The 15,172-nt window shown below is 46.7% G+C and overlaps 1 protein-coding gene across 1 annotated transcript in view; it reads right to left on the bottom strand.

Annotated features, from left to right (window-relative positions):
• Positions 1 to 14,436, bottom strand: part of QSOX1 (quiescin sulfhydryl oxidase 1) — a 93,489-nt gene extending 79,053 nt beyond the window's left edge. Inside the window, exon 1 of the mRNA XM_035122015.3 lies at positions 13,291 to 14,436. Coding sequence (XP_034977906.3) covers positions 13,291 to 13,861 — 571 coding nt within the window. The 5' untranslated portion in view covers positions 13,862 to 14,436. The remainder of the gene's footprint in view (positions 1 to 13,290) is intronic.
• Between the last annotated feature and the right edge of the window lie 736 nt (positions 14,437 to 15,172).

Here is a 15,172-nt window from a genome sequence, read left to right as displayed (position 1 = left end):
TCATGAGGTGGCCAAAGTATTGGAGCCTCAGCTTCACGATCTGTCCTTCCAGTAAGCACTCAGGGCTGATTTCCTTAAGAATGGATAGGTTTGATCTTCTTGCAGTCCATGGGACTCTCAAGAGTCTCCTCCAGCACCATAATTCAAAAGCATCAATTCTTCGGTGATCAGCCTTCTTGATGGTCCAGCTCTCACTTCCATACATCACTACTGGGAAAACCATAGCTTTAACTATATGGACCTTTGTAGGCAAGGTGATGTCTCTGCTTTTTAAGATGCTGTCTAGGTTTGTCATTGCTTTTCTCCCAAGAAGCAGGCGTCTTTTAATTTCGTGACTGCTGTCACCATCTGCAGTTATCAAGGAGCCCAAGAAAGTAAAATCTCTCACTGCCTCCATTTCTTCCCCTTCTATTTGCTAGGAGGTGATGGGACCAGTGGCCACAGCAGTACCTATTTACAGTATCTACTTGCCCCGATGTGCTTTCAAACTGCTAGGTTGGCAGGAGCTGGGACAGAGCAACGGGAGCTCACCCCGTCAGGGGGATTTGCAATCGGCAAGCCCAAGAGGCTCAATGGTTTAGACCACAGCACCACCTGCACCTTTAGACTAACACATTTATTGCAGCTTTTTTGTGCACTACAACTTTCATCTGGAGATTCGTTGTTATGTATTGGTTTAATTTGTGTACATGAGTTTCTCTGCTAGTCCTGCAACTACCTTTCCCGCTCCAGGGCGATTCAAATGGGTGCGGTGACAGTTGCTATTGGTTAACTTGTTAGCACAATTTGGATCCTCACTCTGATAGGGTCCCGCCAAAATCTAAATGTATCCTTTTCCCAACCCCTGCTCCTGAGAGTATAAAAGGAGCTCCAGTCAGTCAAGATTCCTACTGCAATAAAGAAGACTGTTCTTGTTATACTTGACTCCTAGCAGTTCCTTGCTAGTATGCTGACTCACTACTCAGAGCTGACTTCACGAAGAGCTGAAATCGCACTCACGACATAACACGTACTGTGAGTTTTGATTGACTGATTGAACCCACATATTAGTCAATATGATTCATAGAATCATATAATAGGAATAGCAGAGTTGGAAGGCTATTCACTAGGGTCATCTAGTACAGGGTCCCCAAACTACGGTCCACGGGCCAGATGCGGCCCAATTGGCCTCCCAATCCGGCCTGCGATGACCCCCGTCGCCCGCTCTTACGGCGCGGCGGGCACCGGCCCAAAGCCGGGTAAGTCTGGGGACCCCTGAGATTCTAGTACAATCCCCTGCAATGTGGGATTCCGTCCTAAAGCATCCATGATCTTAAAGCAAGCATTGCCTCCTGGATTAATACAATTGCCACTGGTCATACATTGAATACTTAAATGCAATTAACTTTTATTCTTAAAAATCTGCTGTCCATTTTTAATTTGGCTTAAGTTTACAGCACTTATAACGAATTCATCTCATCATTCCAGAACACTGCAACGCAGTTCCAAGCTGCTGAGGCAATTCCATTCCTGCCTTATCACAGCCTGTGTCTGTAATGATGTGGGCTCCTAAAGTTCAAAATCATGGCATGCCTGGCAGATAACATTTAAAACTGGTTATTAGAGTGTGGGTAGAAATAGACATGACCATCTATGCTGACTGACAAGCCAACTTGAAGCAGAAATGCATAGGCTACAAAAACTACTGTGTGGACTCCCGATGGGTGAGATTAGGAGGTCTATGCATAAAAGCAAATGTTTGGAAAATGTTTGGCCACAATGCTCCAGCTGTAAAATACAGATTCAGCCCTCTAGGACAGGGGTCCCCAAACTAAGGCCCGGGGGCTGGATGTGGCCCAATTGCCTTCTCAATGCAGCCCCCGGTCGGTCTGGGAATCAGCATGTTTTTACATGAGTAGAATGTGTCCTTTTTATTTAAAATGCATCTCTGGGTTATTTGTGGGGCCTGCCTGGTGTTTTTACATGAGTAGAATGTGTCCTTTTATTTAAAATGCATCTATGGGTTATTTGTGGGGCGTAGGAATTCGTTCATATTTTTTTCCAAAATACAGTCCGGCCCCCCACAAGGTCTGAGGGACAGTGGACCGGCCCCCTGCTGAAAAAGTTTGCTGACCCCTGCTCTAGGATGAGTGTTTTCTCCTCAGATTCTAACCCTCAGATCAGGAACACCATAAAACGGAAATCTATCGTCCCTGATCTTCCTGGCTATCAAAACTATTAACGTACCCGTCATCCACAAATGTATGTCAACATTTAAAAGAAAAAAAGAAAAGAAACCCAGACATACAGTATAATTACAGCCATCACAACATCCCCTGGCAGCAAGTTCCACAGGTTAACTATCTCTTACCAAAGATAACAAACTTCCTGGTGCCCAGAGCAACACTCATTTGCATTTACCCACAGCTATGCTAAACTCAAGCAGCAATTTGCCATCTGCCCATGGAACAAGGAATGCTGAGCAGAGAGATATACCGTATCTTCCTCAAAGTCTGGGGGGTGGCCATGCCTAATTCTCCCTCGGTTCTGCAAAATGGGAGAAAAACCTGTCTCCCTTCTTTGAGGCAACCCATTCACTCATACAATCCCCGGTTTAGGGGCTTTGGAAAGACGGGGTAAGCTAGGTCCTTTAGCACCGGGGGGGGGGACATCTTGCTGTTGCCCTCAAGATGCAATTGGACTACAACTTCCATCATTCTTGACCATGAGCCATGCTGGCTGCGACTGAAAGAAGCTTGCATATTCCCCCACCCCACCCCACCCCACCCCCCACACACCTGTTTTAGCAGGAAGTCAACACAGCAGACACTTCCTTAAAGTAGGCAGCAGAAATTGTGGTAATTACCGGTAACACCTTTCTCTAATGTACCACTGGGTGCTAATTTATGTTGAGTTTTGATCGTGGTTTATGCAGAAGGTATAGCAGAGGAGGCCTCTGTAAAACACACATTCTGGCCAGCACTGGCTTTAGAATCAGCATTACGAACCAGATCGAGACAAGGAGAAGAAGAAGAAGAAGAAGAAGAAGAAGAAGAAGAAGAAGAAGAAGAAGAAGAAGAAGAAGAAGAAGAGTTTGGATTTGATATCCCGCTTTATCACTACCTGAAGGAGTCTCAAAGCGGCTAACAATCTCCTTTCCCTTCCTCTCCCACCACAAACACTCTGTGAGGTGAGTGAGGATGAGAGACTTCAGAGAAGTGTGACTAGCCCAAGGTCACCCAGCAGCTGCATGTGGAGGAGCGGAGATGCGAACCCGGTTCCCCAAATTACAACTCTTAACCACTACACCGCACTGGCTCTCACCGTAGGCCTTTAGATTTCAACCCACCTCGAAGTGCCAGTTGCCCTAATGATAGAAATCTGCAGGATCGCTTCCCGTAAAGGAAAGAGGGGTGACTCAGTCCACTCAAAGGCAGAATCAAGTCACCATGCTTACAATTCCCTCTCGCCACCTCAAAGGGATGGAAATGTTCCTCACTTCCTGCCCTGACCCAGCACAGCGGACCTTTTTGATCAGCCGATGCACTCCACCCCAGAGATGGCAATACTTCCACGGCTGCCAAGTGGTTCAGACAGTCCTAATTGCGGCAATCAAATAACAAAGCGATTGGCAATACATTTCTGGAGGATGCACAGACCTATTATTAGGCCATAAGCGAGGAGCCTCCAGATTTGAGTACACACCAGGCCATCTCTTAATTTAGACTAGAGAATAATGGGAGAGGGAAAATGCAAGAAAACTACATCCACTTACATAGAAATGAAATAAAGAGATTACATAATCTTCCAAAATATTCCTATAGAGCAGGGCCACAGAACCTGATGCCTCATTCCATGCTAACTATACTTTATGGCATCCGCCCAAGAGGGCAGCCCCCCATATTGTAGAATTAATCGCCACTACATGTTAGGCATGTTAGTGCTTTCTTTTGCCATTGGAACATTTTTACTTGCGCAAGCCTGCCATGCCATGGGATCCAGTTTTAAGCTCTGATATAGCGGTATAGAAATTTTGCATGTATAAATGGAATAAATAAGTAGCAGGGCCAGAAAAGGGGGTAGCAGAAAGAAAGGGGGTGGGCCCTGCCCATCGTGGGCTCCACCCCTGCTCACCACTGGTATTTATCGCACCCACCCACCCACCCAATAATACTCCCAATGAAAGCAGGGTATTGAAATTTCGCAGAACCCTAGAATCGTAGAGTAGGAAGGGACCCCCGAGGGTCATCTAGTCCAACCCCCTGCAATGGAGGAATCTCAGCTAAAGCATCCCTGACAGATGGCCATCCAACCTCTGCTTAAATATCTACCACTGTTCCACTGTTGAACTGCTCTTACAGTCAGAAAGTTCTTTCTGATGTTTAGTCGGAATCTCCTTTCTCATAACTTTGAAGCCATTGGTTTAAGTCAGGCATCCCCAAACTGCGGCCCTCCAGATGTTTTGGCCTACAACTCCCATGATCCCTAGCTAAGAGGACCAGTGGTCATGGATGATGGGAATTGTAGCCCAAAACATCTGGAGGGCCGAAGTTTGGGGATGCCTGGTTTAAGTCCTACCCTCCGGAACAGGAGAAAGCAAGCTTGTTCCATCTTCCATGTGACAACCTTTTAAACAACCTTTAAAATGATTGTTGCCCCCTTTTCTATTATATACTTTGTGGCAAACAAAAAAAACACACATAATAGTGTAATCCTTTTGTTGTTGCCCCTTTACCACCTTGCCCCTGTATTGTTTTTAATATTCGGTTGGAAGCCGCCCAGAGTGGCTGGGGAAACCCAGCCAGATAGGCAGGGTATAAATAAATTATTATTATTATTATTATTATTATTATTATTATTATTATTATTATTGACCCCACAATGCCATTTATTCACCCAAAGCATAAGCTCAATATCGGGTATGTTGCTCAGGTGGGTGTGAAGTTTCTAAGAGTGGTTTCTGTGGCATGAGAAACAAAACGACAGACTTCCCCAAACCCCACCATCTTGTTCTGTGTAGGTCCCTAACCCAGTGGTTCCCAACAGGTGGTCCGGGGACCCCCAGGGGTCCGCGAGCTATGCCAGAGGGGTCCTCAAGATCCTATTAGAATAAAAAATATATTAAATATATTTCGTATGATAACAGATTTTTTGTTTTGGCCGCTTCCTGCATGAGCAGAGTCTAGCGCAAAACTAGAATTAGATAGAGGCAGTAGTTCTACTGTATGCCACAAGGACTACAAGAAACTTGGAGATAAGGCAATGAAAAAGATCCTTCCATTTGCAACCACATATCGGTGTGAGCAAGCATTTTCTTCCATGTGTTTCATGAAAAACAAATATAGGAATCGGCTCGACATGCGGTCGGATTTCAGAGTGAAAGTTTCAAGTTTGGAACCTAATATTTCAGAAATAATGGACTCAAAGGACAGATTTAACTCATCTCATTAAGAACTGAAAATTAAAACTAACTGTATACTGTACTGATGGAGTACTCTGTTGTAACTGTAAAAAACGTATAAATATAAAACATAAAAAGACTCTTAATTTGACTCTCACTTTTTAATTTTAGGATTAGGAATTAATGGGGGTCCTTGTCACAATAGCGGCTCGATGACGGGTCCTCGAGAAAATTTTGTTGGGATCCCCTGCCCTAACCAAATTGCAGCTGGCAGAGGGAGGAGATATGAATGTACTGGGGCAAAGGTGTGTCTTGATTCAGTGTCTCTTTGGGTGGAAGCAGGCATTAAGTCGAGGAAAGCCGAAAATGGCAGGGCGGAGACATTGTCGCTCATATGCAAAGGTGGCATCATAACACCTGGAAGTCTCGAACAGGCGAAGCCTTGGAAACGGGCCTGCTTGCCATTTTAAAATGGGCACTGTGGCTCCTGGATAAATGGGGAGTTTCTGAACGTCTGATAAAAGTTCATCACACTTCACAGATGTTACAGATAAAGGACAGGAAGAGTTGGGAAAGATGCCTCTGAGAGCAAGTGGTTTTTGACCGGCAAAGTACAATGGCTCCGCCTGCAACATTCAAACACACGTTCATTGTCCAAGAAGAAAAGGCTCTCTTTCATCCACAATGAATAATCTATCCCATTTATTTTATTGGTAGACCCTTGTTGTGCAAAGGGGGGGGGGTGTCAAAATGCATAAAGATACAGTGGTACCTCGGTTTATGAACACAATTGGTTCTGGAAGTCTGTTCATAAACTGAAGCGAACTTTCCCATTGAAAGTAATGGAAAGTGGATTAATCTGTTCCAGACGGGTCCGCGGAGTACTTAACCTGAAGCATGGGTGTAATTGGTTCATAAACTGAAGCGAACTTTCCCATTGAAAGTAATGGAAAGTGGATTAATCCGTTCCAGATGGGTCCGCGGCGTCTGTAAACCGAAAATTCATAAACCGAGGTGTTCGTAAACCGAGGTTCCACTGTATATGACTGAAGCTTGTCTGTTGTGCTTCACTGCAGTCGCGACTGCTTTAAACCAAGTTGACAAGAATTTAAAAGCAAAAATATAATGTATTCGAATCTTGGAAACAGAGTCGAATCCGCAAGAAAAGTACCAGCATATATGGGTGGAAAGTATTCTGTGCACATATCCAAACCAAAGAATGGCATGAGATGAAGTGGGGATGTGGCATTAAGGAAGTGTGTGTCAATGTTGCACACACACACATTTTCCCTGGGTGCAGAATTCATAGCTATCGTGGTTGCTTCCATTTTGAAACACAACATACATGAAAAGAGTAAAAACTTATGCATCTGCACTGGAAATACACTTCAAACCACTTAGCAGGGTTCTAGGCCTGCTAAGAGCATAGAGAAGAAGCAAGAAATAATTTCAAGGGAATTCTATAAAAGGTTTTTTAAAAATCCCAAGAGTGCATAAAACTGCTAGCTGCAGCATACCAAAAACACATACGGTAACTAATCACAAAGCTGGGAACCGAAGGCTATGAGATTGCACAGATGAAAAGCAATGCCGTTGCAGCCTTGTAAAAAGAAACCGTCTGGATACAACGTTTTAATGGCACATGTCTTAATCGGTCCAAGACGGAGTCGTTCTGCTCAGAGTTAAGTGTGGGTACAAGTCGAATTGATTAAAATTAATGAACTGAATCAGGACTTTCAGCTTAGAAGCATAAGTAGGCTGATTTATATGAGAGTGTTGTGGTTCAAGGGAAGACTTCTAGGCCACAAGCCAGAGAGGTTGATTTTGGTTTATTTAAACCACAAATAAAGACCCAATGACAGAAGCAAGGCAGCAGCCGTACCAGTACAGGTGGAATTGGGAATATAGTATGGATGGCTACTGTCAATGCAGCAAGAGAACAGTCCGTCAAACAGAGCAGGGAGGGGAACCATTAGGAATAATTATTTGCAAGACTGGGGTGGAAATCTGGTGGAAGTTTGCCAATTTAGCTTAAATTTGGTTTGAAATGTGCCTGCATCTAATCTTCCATCTTGAGAATTTGCCTTATACCGAATCAGACCATTGAGCCAACTAGCTCAGAATTGTCCGCCCTCTTAGATAATTTTTAAGGTAAGCCTGAGAAGAGTCGCACAGCATTGTGAAAGCTAACGCATTTATTGAAACATAAACGCCTGTGTGCCAAAGCCCATTTTGTTAGGGAGAGGTTTAGCACACATGCGATATGGGCAGAACTGAACACGCCAGGCCACCACACGACGTGGCCCTCACAGGTTAGGTAAATGGGGTGCTGGAAAATATGGGGGCCACCCTGCTGATCTCTAGCATCAGCCAGAAACACAAGCGGAAGAGCACAGGGTGGCATATAGAAGAAATAACCTTCCTCTAGCCCTGGAGTCTTCCCAGGCCTCTTTAAAGCAGGCATGCACAAAGTCCGTTCTGGGGGCTAATCTGGGGGATAATTTAATCCAGCCCCTGTGTAAAATCCTAAGAAAAGCTCAACAACCTTGGGGTAACATTGTAAGAAAAGCTCAACAACTTCAATCCAAAAAAAAGCTCAACAACTTTGGTCGGCCCTCACGCATGCTCACTTCATCAAATGTGGCCCTCTTTGAAAAAAGTTTGGGCACCCCTGAACCAGCTGGTTTAAGCATTCTGCTGAGTCCAACAGTAAAACATTTTCCTGGACTGTAGCATTTCAGGCCTCTGGTGAGCATCCTAGTTCCCCTTTTAAAAATATGATCTATTCAGCCTGCATATAGTAAACATCACATAAGGAGGGTGAATCCTTCTTATTTTATGTGCAAAGAGTTTCTCTCTTCTCTCTTCTCTCTCCTCTCTCTCTCTCTCTCTCTCTCTCTCTCTCTCTCTCTCTCTCTGTGTGTGTGTGTGTGTGTGTGTGTGAGAAACATCAAATGTCCCAATCTGCAGCCTGAAATTCAATTCAAGAAGTCCATTCCCATTTGAAAGGGGTGAATGCGCAAACTGGCCCCAAATAATCAGTGTTCTATCTAGACAACCTGAATCTTCTGCCTGGTTTAATCAAACAAGAAGAACAAGTCACACACTGACCTTTTTTAATGTATTACGTGTTAACAGTGGATGATCTATCATCTAACCTGTAAGGTTAGAACAGCTGATCTAACTTCTTAACGCCTATCGTCACTGTAAACATTTCACAAACTTCCAGATAGGTGGTGTTGTTTTTTGGCAAGAGTTGACGCATCTGTCTTATGACAATAGTTAATCACTTTAGACGGTGCAAGAAAAATCCCAAAGAAAATGTGGTTGTCTTTTTTTTGTGATAAACTAAAGTAACAATAATACATTTCATGCAACTACAGTGTGTATACAACTTACAGTAGATGTGATCATATCACCTTTAGTTTTCATATGGGAAGGGATTGAACAAGAAGTCACACCAAACAATCTATTTCATTCAACAGTCTGAGGAAGGAGCCCCATTTAAAATGGGGTGTGTGTGTAATTCTGCTTAGCCTTACATGATTATTTTCAACCTTCATCCTTCTACTGTCCTCAGGGGGGGGGGCTATAATCTCCCATTTGCTTTTAGTCTGGAATCTCTGCTAGCTCAGATTAGCAGAGATAAGGGAATAGCCCAGCCCCAAACCAGAGTTCTGCACCTTTCACTTTTAGAATTTGCGCATAACAATAGCAAACTTTGGTCACTCACTCCTGACCAAAGAAGTCAACTGCTTTTGTCCAAAGCATATGCCATACTTTTTTTTATCTCAGTAATGCATGGTATGCCAATATTTTCTCCATACAGAAATCAGGGTGGTGGAAGGGAAACTGAGGCTGAGATACAGTGGCTTGCCTGAGATCAGTGCGTGAGATCATGTCAGGGAAGAGATTTGAATTCAAGATTTGATCACATTCATTCGGTTCACAAGCTGCCCGATAACAATACCTCTGTTGGCATTAGTTACAGGTAGGTAGCCGTGTTGGTCTGAGTCGAAGCAAAATAAAAAAATTCCTTCAGTAGCACCTTAAAGACCAACTAAGTTTATATTTTGGTATGAGCTTTCGTGTGCATGCACACGAAAGCTCATACCAAAATATAAACTTAGTTGGTCTTTAAGGTGCTACTGAAGGAATTTTTCTGTTGGCATTGTACAAGACAATTGGGCCCCATCTGCAATATACATTAAAGGCAGGTTCATACCACTTTAAACAGAGTGGCTGAAGAATCAATCCCTCTTCACAGGGAACTCTGGGAACTGTAGCCCTGCGAGTTGAATAGGGGTCTTCTAACAGCACTTAGGATCCTTAACAAACTACAGTTCCCGTGAAAAGTGGCAGGATCCTGCTTTAAATGTATAGTGCTTATGGGGCATCAGATCCAAAAGTTTCCAGGTATGAACAGATACCACGGTTTTAGTCAAATGACACACACAGAAGCCAAAATGGTGGTTAAAGGTAAAGGTAAAGGCGCCCCTGACCATCAGGTCCAGTCGTGTCCGACTCTGGGGTTTTGGCGCTCATCTCGCTCTATAGGCCGAGGGAGCCGGCGTTTGTCCCCAGACAGCTTCCAGCTCATGTGGCCAGCATGACAAAGCTGCTTCTGGCGAACCAGAGCAGCGCACGGAAACGCCGTTTACCTTCCCGCCGGAGCGGTCCCTATTTATCTACTTGCACTTTGATGTGCTTTCGAACTGCTAGGTGGGCAGGAGCTGGGACCGAACAACGGGAGCTCACCCCATTGCAGGGATTCGAACCGCCGACCTTCTGATCAGCAAGCCCTAGACTCTGTGGTTTAACCCACAGCGCCACCTGGGTCCCTATATGGTGGTTAGGTTTGCACATTTCCATAGATAGAAATGCACAACTCTTCCGTAGATCACGACCAGATGCCTCCATCACATGCAAATGCATTCCTTGCACCTTGGCTACTGATTCACTAGGGAACCTGACAAGCATCAACTGTCTCTGGATATATGCTTCTCCCTTGCTGAATCCAGACAGGCATTTCAGCACAAGAGGAAAAGGATTGTGGCGAAGACACCTTGATATGACGTGACAAGAGACACAATAGACTGCAAACTGCAAAGCCAAAGGCACTCACTTACTGAAACACGAGTAAGAACCACACAACTAGCTGAGGGAAAGGAGTGGGAGCCAAAAACAGAAAAAGTACAGCAGGAACGATCCAGTGTTGTGCATTGAATCGATGAAGTCATAACTCAAAGAGAATTTATGATGCAGTTTAACCCTACCCTGTACCGTAGAAATAATCACACGGCAGCTACTAAGTCCATTGATATATCTGCTTCTTTCTTTGCCGAGTAAGATTGTCTTGGTTTTAACAGTGAGTCCGTAAGTGACTGTGGAGGCCAATTCTGGATCCACACATCCTTCCACAGTGAGGACATTGGTTTCCGGTCGGGAGTTGGTCACGGTGTGGATTTGCCAAGCGTGCCTTCCTCTTAGCACGTTTCTCCCTTGCATCCTGAGTTCGAGCGTCTTCAAAAATCATTCCTTCAGTAGCACCTTAAAGACCAACTAAGTTTTTATTTTGGTATGAGCTTTCGTGTGCATGCACACTTCGTCAGATGTGCATGCACACGAAAGCTCATACCAAAATAAAAACTTAGTTGGTCTTTAAGGTGCTACTGAAGGAATTTTTTTATTTTTGCTTCGACTCAGACCAACACGGCTACCTACCTGCAACTTCAAAAATCATGACACCTTTGGTAAAGGCTGCTCTCCAGTTGGAGCGCTCGCAGGCCACTGTTTCCCAATTGTCGGTGTTTATACTACTTTTTTTCTTAATTGCCTTGAGACAGTCTTTAAACCTCTTTTGTTGACTGCCAGCATTACGCTTTCCATTTTAATATAGCTATGGTATATCTGGCTATATAAGAGGCAAAGACCAACGGATGCATGTCCAATCGATGCACATGTGCACATTGTGTCGAGCTGGGAAGTCACTTTTAAAACAGCAAAAGCGGCCCTAAGAGAGCCAAGAAAGGGCAAAGAATGTGCTTAGCAATCCCACGAACCTTTGCAAGTGCAACCTCAGGAGCTCCGGCACTGACTGTTGTGCGACTGGTTTCCTAAAGGTTTTTTCAGGGGTTTCCAGGGCTTTAGCGAGTGTTCACAGGCTTCTCCAATGGTGTTTCAAATATATGTGATTTCATGTAAATGTACGGTGCCCCGGAACGTAACCCCCACGTAAACTGGGAGTTGCCTGTATATATTCTGATTTGTTGGAATGAATTAAATTAGCTATGTTTGTTATGAGGTGTCGTCATTAAGTTTAAATTGCAGTTGCACATATGGATAATGGTAATACTGTAATAAACGTGTACATGTTACCAGAAAGCTCTCCCGCTCCAGCCATATTGAATCACACCAAAGCAGCACACGGACGCAGCAACGCAAAACAACGCAAGAAGCATGGCAAAGAAGCTGCAGGGAAGGAACACAAGACTGGAGAATATCCTAGGAGATCGTAGCCAATGGCCAGTGTTTGATCATAAATAAACTCTGGGAAACGGGGGGGGGGGGGGCGCCGGAGGGAACTTTGCACCACAGCACCGGATATGCTTAAGACGGCCCTGGACCCAGTTGCTGTTAGTTGCACACAAGAACATCAAGAGCGGTTCTGGGATGCAGAGTAATGAATTGTAAGCCCTGGCGGGGCAGAAATAGCTGGCTAGCAAATATTGCAAGGAGAGCTCTGCTAGATCAAAAGTCTACCTGGGTCAGCATCCTGTTTCCTACAGCAAGCCAACCAGCCACTTCCAGGAAGTCCACAAGCAGCACTTAAACGCAGAACCTTGGTGCTCCATGGAGCCCATGACACACTGGTCCTCCTCCCTACATTTAGTCTCATCCCCGTTTAAAGCCATCTAAGCTAGGCTAGCAGCCAGCAAGAGGCCTTGCAGTAGTTTGGATAAGATCCTGGTCATTAAACGCAGCATCCTCCCGCGCTTTCTGTAGAGATGTAAAGAGATACAGTACACAGAAACTGACATGACAATGGGAGGAGGAGGAGGAAACACTGAAATACCTAAGTAGCTTATCTACCCCAAGGGAAACAGAGGTGCACCGTAAAGCGACACAAAGTTCATGGGGACATATGCCCACAAGGGCAGAAATCTACACAACTGAGAGGGCCCTGCGTGTCACCCCCTCCAGGGCGGTACCCGGGGTGGCCCATCCCCCCCCCCGTCCCCCTCTTGCTCCGCCCCTGGCCCCAACTGCTGGGGGAAGTGGAGGCACACAATTAGTATTAAAAGGCTGTCTGCCCTCACCATTCGCTCCCCCTTGCCCCCCCCCAAAGTGAATCTCAACTTCCCTTCCGACTGCTTCCGAGTTTCTACTTTACTTAAGTTTCATCAAGCACGTCAGGTGTAGAGAAGAGAGAAGCCTTAAATATTTTTGAAGAACCGTGCCTCTCAAGTCAACGTTGCCAGTTCGATCCTGGGTGGGTGCAGAAGGGGAGAATCAACAGGCAGGGAGAAACGCTGGAAGGGGAAAACCGCACCAGGAAGTCAGCGCTCTTGGGCACCGCGAGGCTTGCGCGCTCGCGCGCGCTGCAAGACACGCAAGCCGATTCGAGGGCTAACTGCCCAAACAGGGGAGGTTTAAATACCGTACAAATAAGAACGCAACGGAGTTCCCACGTCACAAGAAGAAGAGCCGGCGCCCCCAGGATGCGCAAGGAGAGGGGCACCGGCAAGCAGCTTTTCTGTGTCTCGAAGTCCTCTCCAAGAACCATCACCGGGCAGCGCGCATTAAGAGAAAGAGCGCCTCTGGGCTCGTGCAGAGTGCCCTTCCTTCCCATTCAGCCATCACCGGCAGGTGTCCCACCACCCTACCGGCAACCAAGTCGCCGTCCTTACCTTTGATGTCGTTGGCCAGCGCTTTCCAGGTGGGGGCGAAGTGGATGCAGTGGCCGCACCAGGACGCGTAAAACTCGACCACCCAAGCGCTGCTGGAGTTGAAGATGCTGCGCTCCAGGGTGTCCGCCGCAAACACCACCACCGAGTCGTCTGGAGTGTAGAGGCCGACGCCGAGCGCCCCGGGCACGGGCGCCAGCAGCAGCAGCAACAGCCGGAAGGAGGAGGAGGAGGCGAGGAAGGCGCCGGCAGCGGGCAGCCCCGGCCGGGCCCGGGAGAGCCGCTTGGGCATGGTGAGCAGCGAGACGCGGGGAAGGGCACGATGCGGTGCACGGCCAGGAGCCCGTCCACAGCCCAGTGCCCGGCGCCCGGCCGACAAGTCCGTCGGCCTCTCGCAGGAGGAGGAGCCGCGGGCGGAGCACGGCCAGCCAGCGCCGCCCAACGCGCCGCCCACGAACCGCCCCGGCGCAGCGCACGTGCAGAAGCCCAGCGCGCACGGCTGGCCTCCGGCGCCGCCTCCCTCTCCGCGCCTGCGAGGCGAAACTGGGGCGAAGCGCGCAGAGAGGAATCCCATAGGCTAAAGCGGGCTGGCTTCCGCGTAAAGCGTGCGGGTGATCGGACTGGCGAGCGGAGAGGAAATGAAAGCGAGCTCTAGAAGAAAGGGGGGAAACGCAGAATTCAGGGCCCCCTATTACGGTACTTAGGGGTGTTAGGGGACGGTATCTCCTCTGGTGGCGGAGGGCACGTTAGGCTCCTTCGGGGGTCGTTTTTGTCCACCTTTGGTCCCCACCCTGCACTCAGCTCCTGTGGCTCCTAAGCTGGGAAACTGTTCAGTTTCTGTTAATTGGTTCTCATGGGAAACTTACAGATTCTTGCTTCATACAATTAACTCAAGGCAGTGTCAATTTACTCTTGGCAGAAAGCCACGGTCTGCCTGGCCTGGAAACTACTCTCTAATTGGTTAGACCAGCACTGAACTCTGTTATCTAGGAATGCTAGCACAGCTGTTTCTTGTTGGGTGTTAGGAGTAGGTGTGCTGCGTATGGTTGGAGAGAGAAAGAGAGAGAGAGAAAGGATTTATTTTATTTTGCTTTGCTTTACTTTGTATGCAGAAACTGCTGGTTTTATTTTCTTTTAATAAATCCTGTAAATAGTTATTCTGCGTCTAGCTGACTAGTCATTTCCACCTCAACTAGCTTCTGCATTGTGCAGGAAAACTCTGCTACGTTTGGGCTAAAGCCACTAGAGCTATGCCCAACACTTCAAAATTCTAAGAGAAATGGCTTCGACTTGCCGGATGAACCAGGTGAAAGTAGCTATGGGTATTAAACCCAGAGTGAGATATGGACTTGCCCAGCACGCAAAGACACAGATTCGGGCAGATTGAGTGCACAGGACCAATAGAGGGTTCAATAGTCAAGAGGGCAGTTTCTGCACATGCTGTAGAGCATAGCTGCCAAGTTTTCCCTTTTCTCGCGAGGAAGCCTATTCAGCATAAGGGGAAATCCCTGTAAGAAAGGGATAACTTGGCAGCTATGGTAGAGGGAAGGGGGGCAGGTGGGGCTCCTCCACCTGGAAAGGCTAGCCCATCGATAACTCTGATCCCAAACCTCTGCTGCCTTGTGGGATTTCTGGAGAAGAAAAGGCTAAGGTAAGGAGTGAACACAAGTCTGGAGTGGAGTCCCTAAAATGGCTTGATGATGCCTTGTACGCCTCCTTCCAGCAACTCCTGCAGCCAGTCCTATTGCTCTGCTTTCCTTTGGACCACATCAGTGAGGCCGAGAGGTCTTGTTTTCTGGGCAGCCCAGGTCCCCCATATGCTTTTGCGCCAGGGAGGTCACTTCAGTGCTTCACCCCCAGAGGTGACCTGTATTGTCTCTTGAGA

This window comes from Zootoca vivipara, chromosome 7 (genome assembly GCF_965207765.1).
Source record: "Zootoca vivipara chromosome 7, rZooViv2.hap1.1, whole genome shotgun sequence".
NCBI classification, from domain to species: domain Eukaryota; kingdom Metazoa; phylum Chordata; class Lepidosauria; order Squamata; family Lacertidae; genus Zootoca; species Zootoca vivipara.
Note: the sequence above shows the minus strand (reverse complement) of the source record. Positions and strands in the feature narration are given on the sequence as shown.